Raw genomic sequence first — 17,774 nt, 5'->3', positions numbered from 1 at the left:
GCATCTTGAAGTTTATCTCATTCCATGTTCAGAGACAAATGGCTTAACCATTCTTCCCATTATTTTCTGAAGGCAAGTCCTTGTTTACAGTCTGATGGTAAACACATGCTGGTAGTTTCCAAAGCTACTGTATGAAGAGGATGCTGAAGGCCATCACTATACAGCATATGGCNACATAAGGACTCTTGCGTTCCCCTGTTGAAGAAAAGAAGACATTCCTCTTGGTTGGATGAATGACTACTATGGATATGATAAGGCTATAAGAGAGGGAAAACAAGGACCCAGAGACAACAAGCAAGAATGTACATTAAAACTGCAGCTCAAGGAAATAAACTTAAGTGATCTAACCCAAATCCAAACCCATTCTTATCATGTACTGTATCAATGTGAGTGATCATGCCACAGTGAACATGTGGAGGTTAGAGGACAAATTTCAGAGTGGGTTCTTCTTTCTGACTTGATATGAATTTTGGATACTGAACTCAAGATTATTAGGCTAGTGCCTCTTCCTGCTGAACTTTGCTGCCACATCATGAGATAATATTATTATTCTAACTCTACTTTGTAGTTTGCAAGTGTGTACTATGTAGATGTCAATGTCATGTCTCAATGTAAAAGGAAGGGCTGGGTGGACATGCTAGTTGCTAAATCCAAACTATTTATGAGACGTGTACCAGAGAGCACCTATGCTGTGCCTCCAGAGCCAAAGTCTAGTTAGTTCTCTTCCTGAGATAAGGGGAATTTCTACCTATACATAGAAATTTACTGGACAGCATTCATTCGTCTTTACACTGTGGTAGGGTTCATGACACTTGTAGAGTTTAGAAAGCATTCCTATGTGAAAACAAGCTAAACAGCCACCATAGCCAATATTACCATGGAAACAAATAGGCATTAGCTCCCCTTCTCTTCTCCCCCAAACAACTTCTTTTGATATAGATATGGTATCACGTCTTTTACAGTCATATCCATATATGTTTGGGATGAAAAGTTTGAGAGATTTTAGATTTGGGAGATTTTAGAGTATCTGTCTAGATATCATTATTAAAAAAATTTAGAAATTCTCTGAAATCTGAAATACTGTGTTATCTCCATACTCAGTTTCTAAAGTCTCAGTATTTCAATACATTAAAAAGATGAAAGTAGAAATTAAATACAAGACTTCTATAATGAGTCAATTTCACACTAGTTTAAAAATGTATGTATTTGGAGGCTTTCCTTCTCCTGATCCAGATCTGATGTCAGCTGAAAGTATCTTGCCAGTACACAGACCCTGTAAGAGAATTCAACTCATTGTAATTGTTGTTTCTTTAGTAACTGTAAGCTGTACTAATTCCAAGGGTACCAGGCATAAGAATGAAAGAAGGAGTCACATACAAACAGCTGTGGAACATCTGGATCCTTTGTAAGCCTATAAGAGATGGCTCTGACTTACTCTCACTTCAGTTCTCCCATGCTGTCTAAATTTCATTTCCCAGTAACCAAGCTTCTTATTTCACATTAGATGTTCACTTACCTGGCTTGCCAACTTGGAAATGTCAACCTTGACTTCTCTCATTAACTAAAATTCTCAAACTCATTTTATGTTAAGAGCTTCTCCACCGACCCTGCATTGATATACTACCATATTTATATATTTGTGTCTGTCTAATGCCAAAAATAAGAGAATATCACTTATATTAAAGAAGCAGACATATAGCCAGGCATGTGATTGACCACTGCTTATAGGCCCATCCTCCAGATAATCACCCAATCAATGTGGTCCACAATATTGAGACCCTGTCCTCAAATCTAAACCAAAACAAACTAAACCAAACCAAAACCAACAAAAATTCTAAGTTAAACCATACTAAAAAAATAAAACCAAAATAAAAAATACATATTTGGTATTCTGAAAAGTTTTAGCTTTATTTGCCTTTGCCCTTCTCCCCCTCTTCCTCTCCACTCAATAGACATTTAATAGACTTTCTTTTATTAAAGGAGGATCAAAAATGAACAGGTTTTAGAGCAACATCAGTTCAAATGAAAAAAAAAACAAACAAACATCATCATTCAAAAACAGAACACACTGGTTCACGATGATAACCCATTAGGGCTAAAGTCTCATGAAGCACCTCACTGACCCATAAACTTTATGAAGATGTTATAAAAGCCTGCTACTCTCTTCAGGGCTAAAGTCTCATGAAGCACCTCACTGACCCATATGAAGATGCTATAAAAGCCTGCTACTCTCTTCAGGGCTGGGATGCTCACTGCTTACAGCGTCACAGTAAACACCCAAAGGGTGCAATTATCCCTGTACTGAGTTTTCCATCTGCTCAATATTAATTCTTGAGGAAGTTCCTTCTTCATCTTATGACTTAGAATGTTATCATTTACAGATGGGTTTCATTTTTATGTTTTTCATTTTCTTAAAAGAGATTGCCATGTGGTAGAGCTAAAATGTCTTTAGTTGAACTTGAGAGTAAGAATGTTATTTCTTGTCTGGTCAGAGCTTGTGCAAGTGAAGTAAGTGAATGTGAAACAGTTGCTGTTGTTTGATTTATAACAAGATAAGATGATCCGACTAGCTGTATCCCATTAAAATCACAGCTATTTTTCCTGGAAAAAAAACAAGAAAGCTTTTCTTTGTGTGTGTCAAGAGTAGAGAGGAGCAGGTGCCTGACAAAAAAGTGTATCAGCTCCAGTGTTTCCAAACCATCTTGTTGAAATAAAGCAAACGCTTTCAGATAATTGTAGGGAGGAACACTTGAGGAGGGGGATATACACAAATGAACAAGTAAAAAGAAAAGGTATTTATAGTTAGAAAAACAGACAATATTTGAGGTCATAACCACAAAAAAAAAAAATAAAAAAAATAAAAAAAAGGGGGCACTTGGGTTGGCTGCAACATAGAATTGTTGACACATCTAACTCCTACATAAAATGGACGAAAGCCATCTCAGTGGTTTTCTTTATGACTTAGCAGCTTTACATGACAGAGATGGAAACTTTTTCTCTGTCATCTGTCTCTGCACTTTCTTAACCACCTTGTTCTTGGCAATTCTCTTGATTAGATATATTTTCTTTTTCAGGGTGATCTGCCTCCTAGACAGCTGGTTTACACTTACGCTATGTGCATGAGGCACTGATGGTGGAAATCTATTTGTTTCTTTTTAACATTTCTTCTGTTATTTTAGGGTTCGTTGTCATTATTCATGACTGAGTACCAGACAAGTCTCTACACAAACCACTTCAGTAGCCATGTGTTGTAAGGAGAAAAGTAACTATTACAAGTTGTACTCTGAGTTTCACATGTAAATTATGGATGTGCACCTTTGCCATTATGCAAAACAAAAACTTAAAAAATGGATCAAATGTTTCAAAATCCTGATTTATAAATTAACAAAACAGCACACATGGTATAAGACACATGGTAGAAGAGCATGGTATAAACAGGTAATACAAATACCATCTGAATTTGCTGCAAGTCCACAAATGCATGGAATCTGATAGCTAATTTCAGTAGGGTTTCTTCTATGTTTTCTATGTCCCTGTCAATAAAATATTTCAGTCTCCAACTACATCTAGTTTTAAGTAGCAGAAAGAAAAACAATTAGTAGAATTTGGTAAACTCTTGCAAAAGTATACAGAATTGAGAATACTACACTTGGGAAACAGACCTTTGATTGCCACGAGCATAATATAAATAAAGTGGCCAATATTTTATAGTTGAAGAAATGGATGGAGATCAGATACTTACCAATTCGGGCACACTTCCAAAATATTCCCAATAGTCTGCACAGTATAAAAAAAAGGACAAAAATAATTACTGATTATGAGAAAGCCAAGTATTTCTGTTAACATCAGAGAGAACATTAATTCTGTATACTAGATTTTAAGCTGTGATCTTTGTCCCACATCTGAAATGTGCCTGTCTGACATTGAGCCACCACTTATTTATGAAAACAGAACAGGGTTCACTGTGAACCATTACCAAAAAGAAGCAACTGTTAAGTGGAATATATGTTTACCATAGGTTGGAATTAGGGTATATTAATGTGAGACTCTTATAATTTATACAAGGAGTCAGTCAATTAATTCATTTAACTTCAAGTCCCTTAACACTTTCAAAGGCAGAAATATTACATGTCAATTTGAGAATTAATTCTGAGATATTGATAGATGAAGATAGTTTTTTTGATGAATTTTTATAATATACTGGATCTATTTCTTGCAAATATAGCTCTGTGTTTCATTAAAATAGTACACTCTAGGGAACGTTCTTACATAAATGTGCAGCTACATTGTTAACATAATGAAAAGTCTTAGTTTAGGGGAAATCAAGTGTAGAAGCTTATTAAATGTGACAATTAAAACACATATTCCAGGAATAATAGTTAAAATGAAGATACTCTTTTTAATCCCATGAATAAAAAAATTATAAATTAAATACATGCACATAGAAATGGACACATTTATGTGGAATGCAAAAAAATGCAACAGCTTTGGTAAATGAGCCATCAACACAAAAGTTACAAAAACAACAGATACTATTTCGTTTATTTGTGATAATATTACATATATATCTGTAACTATGTTTATATATTTTTATTAACTATATTTATAAAAGAGTACTAGTTAAGACAAATCAATCTTACATATTCCTTATATTAGGATTGGCTTAATAAAAATCACAGAACTTAAATTCCAGGGATATTTATAATACTTTTTCCTACAATGAAATACATAATTAATGAGTCATTGTGTGTAAAGAGAAAGCTAACAGACAAATAACCCAAGTTCTGAAAATAACCTAAGCTACTAACAAGGCGGAAGTATGCCTTAACTCAGTCCTACTTATTGTGTTACTGGGAGGAGTACTTTATTTCTTTAATAACAGCATCTATGCTCAGAGGATTTTGTAAGGAATAAATGAATGATTAGATAGTCTTTAGAGTAACATACAATGTTAGGACTAAAGGAACAAGTGACAATATGTTATTCAGAATTTGCTTATTCTCCACCAAAGAGTCAAAAACTGTGGTCATCTGTGCAGAGTTATGTGTGTGTGTTTGAGTCTAGGTACTTAGGCGTTGCAATAAACACTAATGATTTAAAGCTACTCTGGTTGTCTAATTATTATTATTATTATTATTATTTTTAAAAGGAACTTTGGTAGTCACTAAAAACCATTACAATTTGGTATTTAATTTCTATGGATTGAATGTATATGCATATGCTGACAGTATTATAGGCTTAGGGAACTAGGAAAAATGTAAGAAACAATTTTCCAGTATTGCCTTTTTCAAGATCATTTCAATCATCAGAAAATGAAGTTAAATTTAAATAATGAAGTCATCAAAATGTTTTATACCAGCTATCTAGGGGTCTCCACCTAACTTGGTATATACAATTACAAATTTATAAGTCTCAGAGAAAACATGTAAAGGAAAAAGAATCTAATAATTACTGTTATAGACAGGTAGTATATATATTCTTATCTATAATGCAATAAAATTATTTCCAATCACATAGATTAGCTCATATTATGAAATATAAAAACAGGAAAGCCCTTCCAGGCCTGTAGTGTAGGAGAAATATACTACTACTCAACCTTTCCTGTAAGGCTGGTAGCCCTGAGAACTCCTTGATCACTGTAGCATGTTCTGGATACATTCCTACTCCCCAAGAAAAGAGGGCAGACATGTCCACATGCAGCTTCCCTTTGAAGGAAAACTTTATGATAGTACTGGAAAAGTAAAAATACTCAATTATAATTTGAAGTTATTATTCTTTAATAATGAACTCCTATTTATTAGGCCTTACATATTATAATTCCACATTACGAATCAACTAGAATAAAGTGTAAAACATCATATATAATAGCTCAGAGAAGAAGGGGACACTGGGAAACCATGTCTCCAAGGTTAACAGGACATTGCTATAACAATGAATGGATATTTAGTGTTTCACCAGCAGTCGGATAAATCCTTCCTCTGATTTTACTCAGTGGGTGAAATTTTAGGTCACACCAGATCATTCTTGAGATTTATTTCGTAATTTAGGAAGATACTGCAAATATATTTTGGTGCCTTAAAACATGAAGAAAATGTAAGACGTTACTGAAAACTGTTATAACTAGAATTAAACTGCCTAGTGATTTTCATAGTAATTTACACTTGATGTCGATGAGAACTGTCTTCACAAATTGTTACTCGTAACATACCCAGTTTTATTTCTGTCCAGGATGCTGGGTGCCAGGGATCGGATATAAGCACATGTACATATAAGCAGCAAGATTACAGTCAATAGACTCTGAAAATTGAAAATGGCAGACTATAAAGAGAAAACAAAAACAAAAACAAATTAATATCACAGAAACTTCCTATGCAAAAAAATGTTAGACAATTCTGCATTACAGGCAAACAGGATGTTGTACAAAATGCAACCCAGCATCATGAAGTCTTTACAGTGTACTTTCGTTCCATTTTTTTAGGGCAGAGAATACAGGAGATACAGTAGAAAATATAAGCTCAGGAACTTAATGTCATGGACTCAAAACATCCAAGCAAAATGGACTCAGTATACAATTACCACGGAGTGTTCAAGACATGCAGAGGCCTAAACAATAAACAGTGTGGTCTCCACACACCAACAGTGGCTGGTTCTATGACTCTAGTGCATTCACTGGCCTCTTAGTCTTCATTTGGTATTTACAGATCTGAGCAGAGCCAAGGAGAAAGATTAAATACTGACTAAAGTTTCTTTCAAGCAAACTTTTTGCTTGGGATTACCATGCTTTAAATTATAAGATCATGTTCCAAGCCCTGACAACTACTAAAATTATTAGACATTGGTGAAAGAAAAGCACCTGCCTTTCTTTTCACTGTTATTTGTTAAATAATAGTTCCTTCCATTCTAAAAGTTAAAATAGGAATCCTAAGAATTATATATTTAAATAGGCAAACGGGAAATCATATGCTTCAAATCTAAATAAACCAAACTTTGGCTCATTCTTCAATATCTAGATCCTCTTCTAGTGCTTTCAACTGCTGAGCCCTTTCCAGAAGTCTCCTGGAATCCACTTATCCTCCCTCGGTATTTCATACACTTCTTTTTTTTAATGGGCTCGGCTACTCCTGAACTAGAGATCCTTTTGCATTTGCCTACCAAGTGATGGGATTGTAGGTACACACCCAAGTTTTCCCTTAGGAAGCTTTTCTCTATGCCTCCCATAGCAATAAACACTTTCATTATAAAAGTCACTCCTTTTAAGTGTGAACACTATACTATTTTACTGTCTCCAATATCTGGCCACATGTCTGTAGCACAGTGCAAATCCAAAGAGATGATTCACTATAAACACTTTTAAGAAGATGCAAGAATATCACGGTGTATCATAAAAACTCTTCTATTATAAGCAGATGCCTAAAATGCATCAATTCCATTTAACAGTCAACAGTATGTCTACTTAGTTAACTTAGAAGCATTTCTTAAAAACCAAAACCAGGAGGAATCTGTTGTAATTATTTTTCAAAGGTAAAATGCTACCTTTAAATTAGGCTTACTTGAAAACTTCAGAAAAAACTTCAAGAGAATTAAGAAATGTACAGGGAATGATTATCTACACACACACACACCACACACACACACACTTTCTAACCTTCAGGCACAGTAACCAAATGAAACACAAAACAGACTAGTATGATAGGAACTAGAACGAAACCTTCCGATTTCTAAGCTAAAAAGGAAATGTATTACATTAGGATCAAAGGAAAAAAACTAAAAAAGAAATTAGCAAACTGATAAAAAGTTCTTATTAAAATTCTCTTTATGTATTTTTATAAATAAAAAATGACTAAAAAAAGGATTGTCCATTACTTAGCAAGTTGTATGTGTGTTTGTGTGAGCGCATATTTATGTATTTATACTTGCACTTGTGTGTGGAGGGCAGGGGTAGAAGGTTTTTAAGGTAGGATCCTTCATGAAAACTGGGCCTTGCTGATTTGGCTGAACAGGGTGGACATCAAGTTTCTGAGTCTCCTGACTGTTTTTCCAGCCGTGGGATTATAATTCCACTTTTAAAATGTAGGTAAAGGGGGTTGAATCCATGTGACAAAAACCTTTTACACACAAAGTATAAGTGTTGGGCAAACAGGATGCAAGATGTCAAAGCTGGCATAGGTTTAGCTCTAAATACTGATGCAAAAGTAGGAGACTGTGGATGGGTTTCATTAGTGAGTTTTATTGTCTGAAAAAGATGAATGGAAAACTTTAGCCTGACTGTCCTGTAATTCAGTGTCAACCACACTAGCCTTGAACTCACAGAGATCTGCCTGCCTCTGTCTCCCAAATGCTGAGATTAAAGGTGTGAGACACCACACACACATTTGTGTGTACAATCGTTTACAAATGAAAGCTGTGTACATGCTTACAGCTTTGTTCTGGGGTCTAAGAACTCTATAATTTAAACAAATAACATTAAATGGTAAAGTCTTTCAGATATACTGAGACTCTGTTCAAAAGTATTTTCTAAGTTATGGATATCAGTCTGTTAACTAAAACATACCTCTTAATGCTTAGCACAGTTGTCTATTGATACAAACTAATTTCTGAGTTAAGTGAAACAGAAGTACTATTTTGTAAAAAATAAAATGTGACTTTCCATATGAAAATGTTAATAAGGGGAGAATGGAATCTAAATAAAGAAAGCATCTCATAACAAAATACAAAGATGCAAAATCTATTAACAAACCAATTTATTGATAAACCAATGTAGATTAGAACATTGAGCTGGGCATGGTGGCTCACGCCTTTAATCCCAGCACTTGGGAGGCAGAGGCAGGCGGATTTCTGTTCGAGGCCAGCCTGGTCTACAAAGTGAGTTCCAGGACAGCCAGGGCTACACAGAGAAACCCTGTCTCGAAAAACAAACAAACAAACAAACAAAAAAGATTAAGTACATTATTTTGTTAATTATCCAAGAGAAGTTTACAACCAGTTGTGAATTTATACTTACCTGTCAAAGACATTTTGGAAAAATAAGCAAAAGGACAAAAATATATGTATTACCATATGAAAGACCGAAGGCAATTTTTACCTAGTGTCTACACCTAGCACTACCTGGAACTCCAATATTTTAGGAGGTGCCCAACTTTGAAGAGGCCCACATTTTGAACAGGATGTGTTGTTCTAACTCATTCTAGGACAAATGATACATACATTTTCAGGAGGCCTGCATAGCTGAGTAGGTAAACTTGCTAAATGAGAACTGCAGATACTCAACTGCTTTACAATTTAAAATAGTAATTACAAGACATGTTGGTTTTCATGGGACTACAAGTATACATACTCCTGTGTGCTAATTTGCTAATTACTAACTTTCTGGGGACTTTTTACTTTTTAAAATCCATGATAATATATGTAATTTAGATATATTGATATCAAAGTAAAATAACCCTTCACCAGGTTCTGACCTCTTTTCATTCCTAGAGCAATGGTTCTCAGCCTTCCTAGCACTGTGACCCTTTAAAACAGTTCCTCATGTTGTGGTGTCCCATCAACCATAAAACTGCTGCTACTTCATAACTATAATTTTGCTAGTGTTATGAAGTGAAATGTAAATGTCTGATCTGCAGGATACCTGACATGGGACCCCAAAGACGTGATGACACACAGGCTGAGAACCACTGCTTTAGGTAACAAAAGAGACGATGACTCCTTTTTCACACACAAACACATATTTATACAGACTTTTTTTTTTTTTTTTTTTTTGAGACAGGGTTTCTCTGTATAGTCCTGGCTGTCCTGGAACTCTGAAATCCGCCTGCCTCTACCTCCTGAACAGATTTTGATTTTAATAGGACAGTGACATAAAGGACACAAAGCCAATTTCCCATAGAATACCTTCTTTCTTTTTATTAATTTAGGGCAGTGCCACATTTATTGATTCATAATTTACCCGTACAAAAAGTGTACTTTGCTAACCCTGCCTATAGGCACAATGTCTCCAAGCTTCACTCTTCTAAATGGCGTGCAATGGCTACGTGAAACTATTCTTGCACATTTATAATTCTTGAACAAGCTCAGAAACACTGCGCCAGAGCAACTTATAAATCACATCATGACTAAGGTCTGCTCATCTGTATTATATAAAGGTTGATCAAATTTGTATTTTCTAAAACATCCTGTCAAACTAGTCAGCTCACATCTCTAGAGGAGTTATGGGCGATGGGAATTACAACTTAGATTCTCAATGAAATATCTAGCTCCTATTCTGCTAAAGCTGCTACAAATCTGGGGGCATAAACCAATACAAATTTATGACTACCTAGTATTTCTAAGGTGCTCTATACCACTCTGACATGTAAATCACTATTTCTGTGGCTCCGACCACACTCTTCCTATCTGTTAAATGTTCTTGTGATCTCACTGCTCTCTCTCCTCCAGGATAATCCTCCAAATGAAAATTTGGACTCAAAGTCTCTTGTCACATAGGATTAGAAATGCATTCATGTCTTTGTATGGATGCATGTATTGGCTTTTCAGTGGGTACATTCTCTCTACCACATCTATAAACGTTTCCTTTCCTTAAAGAAGTATTAAATGGCATTCCCTTGAATCAGGGCTGCCTGTGGCATGCACTGGAACACAATACCTACTGCAAGGGAAGGAAGCCTTAGGCTTGTGGGACATAGAAGCCCTGCCTTCAACTTAGATCTCTGAGAATTGTGCTCTTCCTTGTAAAACACTGTGTCAGTGGCTCCCAAGTTATTTTCTCTTATGTTCCTCACTCATGTCTTTCCATTGCAGCCTTATCACCAGCCACAACTAGCTAGACCTTTGGAAGTAACTGGAGCTTCCAAGAGCTTGGAACAGCCATGCTAGCCGAGTTAACGGAGCCAGATGAGGAGCTACTCAGTAATCTTTCTGAAGTAATGTACAATTAAGTAGTGAAGTAACAAAAGACATGCACAGGGATTCCTAGTTGTAGAGCTATTCTTTTTTTTAAAAAAAAGATTTATTTATTTATGCAGATGAGCACACTGTCACTATTCTCAGACACAGCAGAAGAAGGCATGGGATCTCATTTCAGATGGTTGCGAGCCATCATGTGGTTGCCGGGAATTGAACTCAGGACCTCTGGAGGAGCAGCTAGTGCTCCGAACCACTGAGCCATTTCCCCAGCCCCCTCTAGAGTTATTTTCTCTCTCTCTCTCTCTCTTTTTTTTTTTTTCGAGACAGGGTTTCTCTGTGTAGCCCTGGCTGTCCTGGAACTCTTTGTAGACCAGGCTAGCCTCGAACTCAGAAATCCACCTGCCTCTGCCTCCCAAGTGCTAGGATTAAAGGCGTGGGCCACCACTGCCCAGCTAGAGTTATTCTTGACTGCTAAAGTTATATCCTCCCAAGTTTGGATATGGGAGCTTGTTCAAGAATTATAAATAAAAGCATCCTGGACATTTGTTAGTAGAACTTTTTTCAAAAATCACTCCTAAACATTGGGAGCTGGGTCTCCAATAAACAAGTACAAAAATAAATTAAAAAAAAATCATAGACACTTCTTACCTGCAATGATTGGTTACTGACAAGACTTAATCGACAGAAAGGATACTGTCTTAACTTACAATATTTTCATTAGCATTAGATCGCTTTGGCTCCATGCAGACTCAGTTTTAGTATCAGCAAAACAAAATGTTTACCTTGTTCCCTGAGTAAGAGGTTTTTTTTGTCAGTAACATTGTCTTAGGGCTTCAAATGTTCATTGCTCACATTTAAAATAATTTTTTTTCTGACATTAATCTCTCCAGTTTAACTCAACTATACTTTAAAATTATGAGTTAAATACCGAAGACAAAAATTTAAAACACTAGCTAATAACACTTTCACTTACTAATATAAACTTGTTTTATATAAAAGTAGAGTAGTTTATTCTTATCTAAGGAGAGAGAACACAGAATCAACACCCTTAACCTAATTATGGTAACATTTACAGCACACTTGGTCAACATTTTATGATTTACAAACCTAAGTCAGGTCAGCATTTTCCAACTAGATTTTATGAGACCGAAGTCTGTATGAACTATTATCTTTTAAAAACGAGAACCACAGAAACAGTGATTAATATTAGTCTGCAAATACAAACACATGCTATATATCAAGTGACCAAAACTGACTGAACACATAACCTGTCTTTGAGTTTATTACACACCTGGATTACTTAACACATAAATTTACCGTTGAATACATGAACTTTCCTTGTCAGTGGCATCTGATCTGACTGGTCCTGTTTCACAAGTGTATAAGACCTTATCTTCTTACTTTCCACTACAGAACTCTGGTTGTGAGTCAAGCTATAGTTCAGAGTTCATAAATCTCTTGATGTGTCAGTAGCTATCTGGTCCAAAGGTGGAACCAATATTTGATTAGTAGTTTTAGAGAAATGAATTCTTCACATACCTCGATAAAATGATTGAAAAGATATTCTGAAGGGAAAAAAGCAAATCCTACATGAAAAAAAAAATGTACTTTGCAATCAAGAAAATATTAAATAAAGTCTAGGTTGTTTGGTAAAACAGAAAAGTTAAATGCTGGGTGTTGGTTACTCACTTGAATCATTCAATGCTTTAAAAAACAATCCCCCAAATTTAGACTTAAACTATAAAGATACTACAGTCTCTAGGAACTCAAAGTATTTATTTGCTGTTAAGCACTCTAAGAGAAGGTCACTGCATCTACATTAGATTCCTATTAACCTTATACAATGGCTTTCAGAGTGAAGTTCATGGAATGCTTTCATAAGGTCATACTATAGAGACATATGCTTTTGTACTGTCATTTTTATTGTTAACACAACAAGAATTATGGTTAAAAAAATTTACCATTTTACTTTTCTCTCACAAACCTTTCTTGGATTTCCTCTGTGATTAATGGCACACTTGACTAAGGACCAGAATATAAAGACAAATGGAGCTGCTAAGTTTCATCTTTACCTTCTATGTCATTTATAACCAAGATTATTTTTGGACATTACACTTAATATTTAACACGTGTAACTTATAGCCAGTAACATCTCTAATAAAACATTACATACATTTTTTTTCTCACAACACTTAAAAAAGTAAAACATAGATTTAATACTATCACACATCCTTCCAAAGCCATTCTACAAATATAGGGATACATATAATTCACCCTTCAACCCTCCAATTCCAGTTACACACCCATATATTCAACAAATCATAGGTTAAAAAAATCTGGAGCAAAAATCTGCATATCTTCATGAACACACCAGTCACTTTTCTTGTTATCACTCCATAGTCATAAGATAAATCTGAGGCCTGGCTTTACTTACTAGGTACTCGATCCTAGACAACCCAGGCTCCCTACTTTTCTCTTCCTTTACCTGGAAATATCTCAGAAGTCAGGAATTTAAAGCAAGACAATGCTTAGAAATTACATCTTGTACATACCAAGTACTAATAAACAAAAGCTTGTTTTTGGAAAAAGTTAAAATACTGTACATCTTAAATTATCATGATTTTATCTAAGTAGGAGAGGATGTAAAATGTACCTTTGACTCTTTTCTAAGAGCAAAGTAATTCTACTTGTTTCTAGGTAAATAGGCAAGAAAGCAATTTTTCAAGTTCTGTAACTGTTTATTAACAACATCCTTTTGACCAAGAATATACTATCTGCAGTACGAAGTGAAAAAAAAAAAAAGGCTTTAATGGACTCAAATTCAGTATCTTCTAGTCGTAGAATGTGAGGTCTAGTGGGGGTGGGAGAGTCCTGGCTGCTTCTGAGATTATAACACAAACATGCTTTCTCTAGAAATATAGTTATAAATGGCTTCTAAACCCACGTAAGTGATAGTGAAGGGAGATTCGGCATTTACCATAATACTGATAAGATACATTCGTAGATCTTTAAAAGTTAATTACTAATGTCTACTTTACTCAGGGGCTTTCTGTTCCTTGTCCTGACCTTTGTTGTTGTTGCTATTTGTGATTTATAGTGTAAGGTTTTCTGAGGCTTAAACTATTAAACAATCAATAACAACACGCACAGGAACTCCCAAAGTGAGTGGTGGTCTGCGAGTAAGGCTCAAGTTCCTACGAGACAGGTAACTAAAATCATTAAAAACATTCGTTTGCAAAGAAGTGTCTTTAGAATTGAAAACACGATGAGGGAGGGGCCCTATCTTGCCGTTGATTCGACAGGTAAAACGGAAGCAGTAGGATCTAGGGTTAAGAAAACCGGCAATCCATTAATTACTGCAGAAAGATGCAGGTTGGGTGACACACGGAACACATAAAAGAAAGGGGAAAGGGGGAAACTGAGACTCCAGCGTTTGAAAGTGTATATCCGTCCAGATATTTGTAGCAGATGGCAATCGGTTTAGTGGAATGCCACCGCAATTCCACACTAAACAACGCAGCAAGTCGGCCTCTTGGCGAGGGGCCGAGTCCACCACCCGGGTTCTTCCTAGGACTGTTGGCCTGATGCTCCGGGATGAGCATCGCGGGCCGCATGACTCCCGGCCTGTGCACCCTCGGGTCCCCGGAGAATCACGCTAGCGCCAGGGCTCCCGCGCCCCACAGCGCCCGCACCATCCCCGCCGCCCCGCACGAGCCGCGGCCCCGCCGAGAAACTCAACCGCGGCCAGGAAGCCCAGGTTCTTACCATAGTGAGGCCGGTGCTGGTCCAGCCACATCACCCTTCCGGGCCGGGGCGGAAGAGGATGCACGCCCGCTGTGCTTCCCGCTCGCTCCAGCGGTCCGGTTGGACCTATCGCGGCGCCTCCGCCCATCCCGCACCATTCAGACTCCGTGATAGGCTTCTGTTACCGGAAGAGGTGGGACTTGGCCGATGACTCGCAAACCACGGTAATTGCGGATTCTCTCATTGGGCGCATCGATTTATCTCTGGCGTCCACGATTTTTTAGAAGACCGGAAGTGGAGTCACTGAGAGGTAGGGCCCGGAAGTGGCTGTGGTGTCTTTCCAGAAGCAATGCATTTTTTTTTTTTTCCTTTCTATGTCAACCTCCTGTAGTTCCCTGATTTTAGCTTTAAAGCTGCGCAGTGCGTGCTTTTTACCCTGTCTGTGACCCCCTGAGCCTTTTGCAGATGTAAGGTTTTCCCAATGTGAGCACCTGTTGGGCTCCTTCCTAAGTGTCTCGTTTTGTGTCACGTGGAATTTTCAGTCGTGAGGGGCTCATCGGAACTGTGCCAAGCTGCTGTGTGGTGGAGACTTGGATTCAAAAGGCTGCGTCCAGTGTGATGACCCACCAGCCCCTCCCGCCAGCCAATGCTGGCCTTGGCTGACACCCTCCCTGTTTGCACACTCTACATCCGGGGCTTAGGCGTTCTAGGCCGTGGGGAGAGGGAAAGAACTCTGTGGTAGCTACTGGAAAGGAACGGCCCATTGCCGAGGGGATTATTTGGCTAGTATAAAACCATTGGGTGAGAAACTATTTCACCACTAGTTCTCTTTGTGAGTTTTGTAGACACGGGGAAGATGTAATCTGATGTGTTCAATTTTATATAAATTCTTGGAATGATTCTGAAGTCGGGCACTTTCCCCACTCTTCCAAGTGTATCAAAATTATGGAAATCCTGTGTGTTTAAATAACTGTTTGTTTTTTCCTTTAGTCAGTATGGTTCTAGTTTTTATTCAGAATGTTACCCATTCTTCTTTAACTTAATGAACTAGAAGATGTGTAGAAAGCGTTAGTGAAGGACACTGATGTGATATGTTAATTTCTAACCATTATTTAGCTGAATCATGAGAATCTAGTACTTACGGCAACACAGTACTTTTACCTAGTACTACGCTATATGTGATTGTGTTTATTACTGCACGTCATCCAAGATTTTGTTTGAAATTATTACTACATTGTTAAAATCAGTTATACCCAACTGCTATACCTGTTGGTCAAATACTCAAGAATCTGCATCTTAGTGGTATCAGGAGACTGCAGCAGAAGGGATTTCTTTGAGTATTTGAATGGGTGACTGGGGATTAGGCCAATAGGAGAAGTGATTGTCATTGAATAGTCTCAAAATTGCTTTGTGTTATACCTTACTATTTAAGTTGACTAACCATGAGTGTTCCAAATGTAGATGTAGAAAATATGTTCTGTAGTTCAGTAAGTTTGGGTTTTACAGTAGTGAAAGTGTTGGTAGATGTTATAACTGACTCTATTCATACAAAGATTGCTAAGTCCTACTGTTTGACACTTCAGGTTGATGTTTCTGTATGAGGTTCTGGTCCAGGCTCTAGTAAAGAGGCTAAGGTTGTTTAAGATGGTAATTGGCTTGTTGTATTTATGGGCAATTTAGGCCATAGTTTCTTATATATCTCAACTTTAGATTGAGGCAATTAACACTTTCAGTTCTTTGTTTTTGTTTTGTTTTTTGAGACAGGGTTTCTCAGTGTAGCCCTGACTGTCCTGGAACTCATTCTGTAGACCAGGCTGGCCTCGAACTCAGAAATCCACCTGCCTCTGCCTCCTAAGTGCTGGGATTAAAGGCGTGCTCCAACACTGCGGGCAACACTTTTCAATTCTTAAGTTATCCATAGAAGTACATAGTGTCAGGAGGTAGAGTTGGACATGTGTGTGTGTATACATATATAAAAAATTTATTATATCCATGTAAAATAGCAAAATTAATATGCCAGTGTGACCTGTGGGGAAGCTGCCTGGCGATTCCGCACACAAAATCCTTGATTGTGTTTTTTGATGCAAGTGAATGGTAATCACCTTGTTAAATTCCTTTTCTTTATTTCCACTTCTAGTAGCTCTGCTGTGATTTTCATTTCTAATTATCTAATTTACTGCTAACAATAGATCTTGACTGTGTTATTCAATTATGCAGACATTATTGTCTTCTCTGCATGTGGAAGAATATTTTCAATTTTCATTTCATGAAACCCAGAGTTGTATATAAAATGAGAAATTTATAGTTTTCTGTAAGAGTGCATTGAGCTTAGGCCATAGTTACATATAAATTAGGCCATAATACATATAAATAATTAAAACCTGTTTGATACATTGTAAGCATTATAGTGAACATTGAATTTTCATCCTTGGGTGGAGGGCTAATGATGGAAAATTGTTTGATTGTTAGATGCTATTTATACAATAAAAGGTTTAAAATTCATTTGATTTCTTATGCTGCCAGACCACTTTCTCTACATTTTCCATTTGTTTTTGATTTCTGATACTGATATTATTTGAGGTTTCTTTTTTTTCCTCCAATTTTTTATTAGGTATTAACTTCATTTACATTTCAAATGCTATCCCGAAAGTCCCCTATACCCTCCCCCCCACCCCGCCCCCATACCTACCAACTCCCACTTCTTGGCCCTGGTGTTTCCCCTGTACAATAGTGTCTGCTTTTGGTGGCTGATAATGGGATGGACCCCCGGGTGGGGCAGTGTCTGGATGGTCCATCCTTTCATCTCAGCTCCAAACTTTGTATCTGTAACTCTTGCCATGGGTGTTTTGTTCCCAATTCTAAGAAGGGGCGAATTGTCCACACTTTGCTCTTCCTTCTTCTTGAGTTTCATGTGGTTTGCAAGTTGTATCTTGGGTATTCTAAGTTTCTGGGCTAAAATCCACTTATCAGTGAGTGCATATTAAGTGACTTCTTTTGTGATTTGGTTACCTCACTCAGGATGATACCCTCCAGATATATCCATTTGCCTAGAAATTTCATAAATTCATTCTTTTTAATAGCTGAGTAGTACTCCATTGTGTAAATGTACCACATTTTCTGTATACATTTCT

The 17,774-nt window shown here is 36.9% G+C and overlaps 2 protein-coding genes and 1 non-coding gene across 4 annotated transcripts in view; 1 reads left to right on the top strand and 2 right to left on the bottom strand.

The window, feature by feature from the left end:
- Window positions 1-5: 5 nt before the first annotated feature.
- On the bottom strand, window positions 6-14,769 carry Tmem167a (transmembrane protein 167A). The gene is made up of 4 exons (XM_021180099.2): window positions 14,665-14,769; window positions 6,209-6,318; window positions 3,743-3,777; window positions 6-195 (listed from the first exon to the last, which is right to left on the bottom strand). The coding sequence occupies exons 1-4, from the start codon at window positions 14,665-14,667 to the stop codon at window positions 125-127; spliced, it is 219 nt and encodes a 72-aa protein (XP_021035758.1). The 5' UTR covers window positions 14,668-14,769; the 3' UTR covers window positions 6-124.
- LOC115029168 lies at window positions 5,567-5,700 on the bottom strand. Its single transcript, XR_003834728.1, has one exon. It is a non-coding gene; the product is annotated as a small nucleolar RNA U109 (small nucleolar RNA).
- A 75-nt stretch (window positions 14,770-14,844) lies between the features above and the next one.
- The window catches only part of Xrcc4 (X-ray repair cross complementing 4), a 222,214-nt gene continuing 219,284 nt past the window's right edge, over window positions 14,845-17,774 (top strand). The window contains exon 1 of one of the 2 annotated variants that reach the window (XM_021180097.2): window positions 14,845-14,953. The gene's annotated coding sequence lies outside the window, so the exon portion shown is untranslated. The other variant, XM_021180098.2, reaches the window with a different exon arrangement.

The sequence above is a fragment of the Mus caroli genome, chromosome 13, assembly GCF_900094665.2.
Source record: "Mus caroli chromosome 13, CAROLI_EIJ_v1.1, whole genome shotgun sequence".
In the NCBI taxonomy this organism is placed as follows: Eukaryota; Metazoa; Chordata; class Mammalia; order Rodentia; family Muridae; genus Mus; species Mus caroli.
The sequence above is the reverse complement of the archived record's forward strand: the minus strand, read 5'-3'. Positions and strand labels throughout refer to the sequence as shown.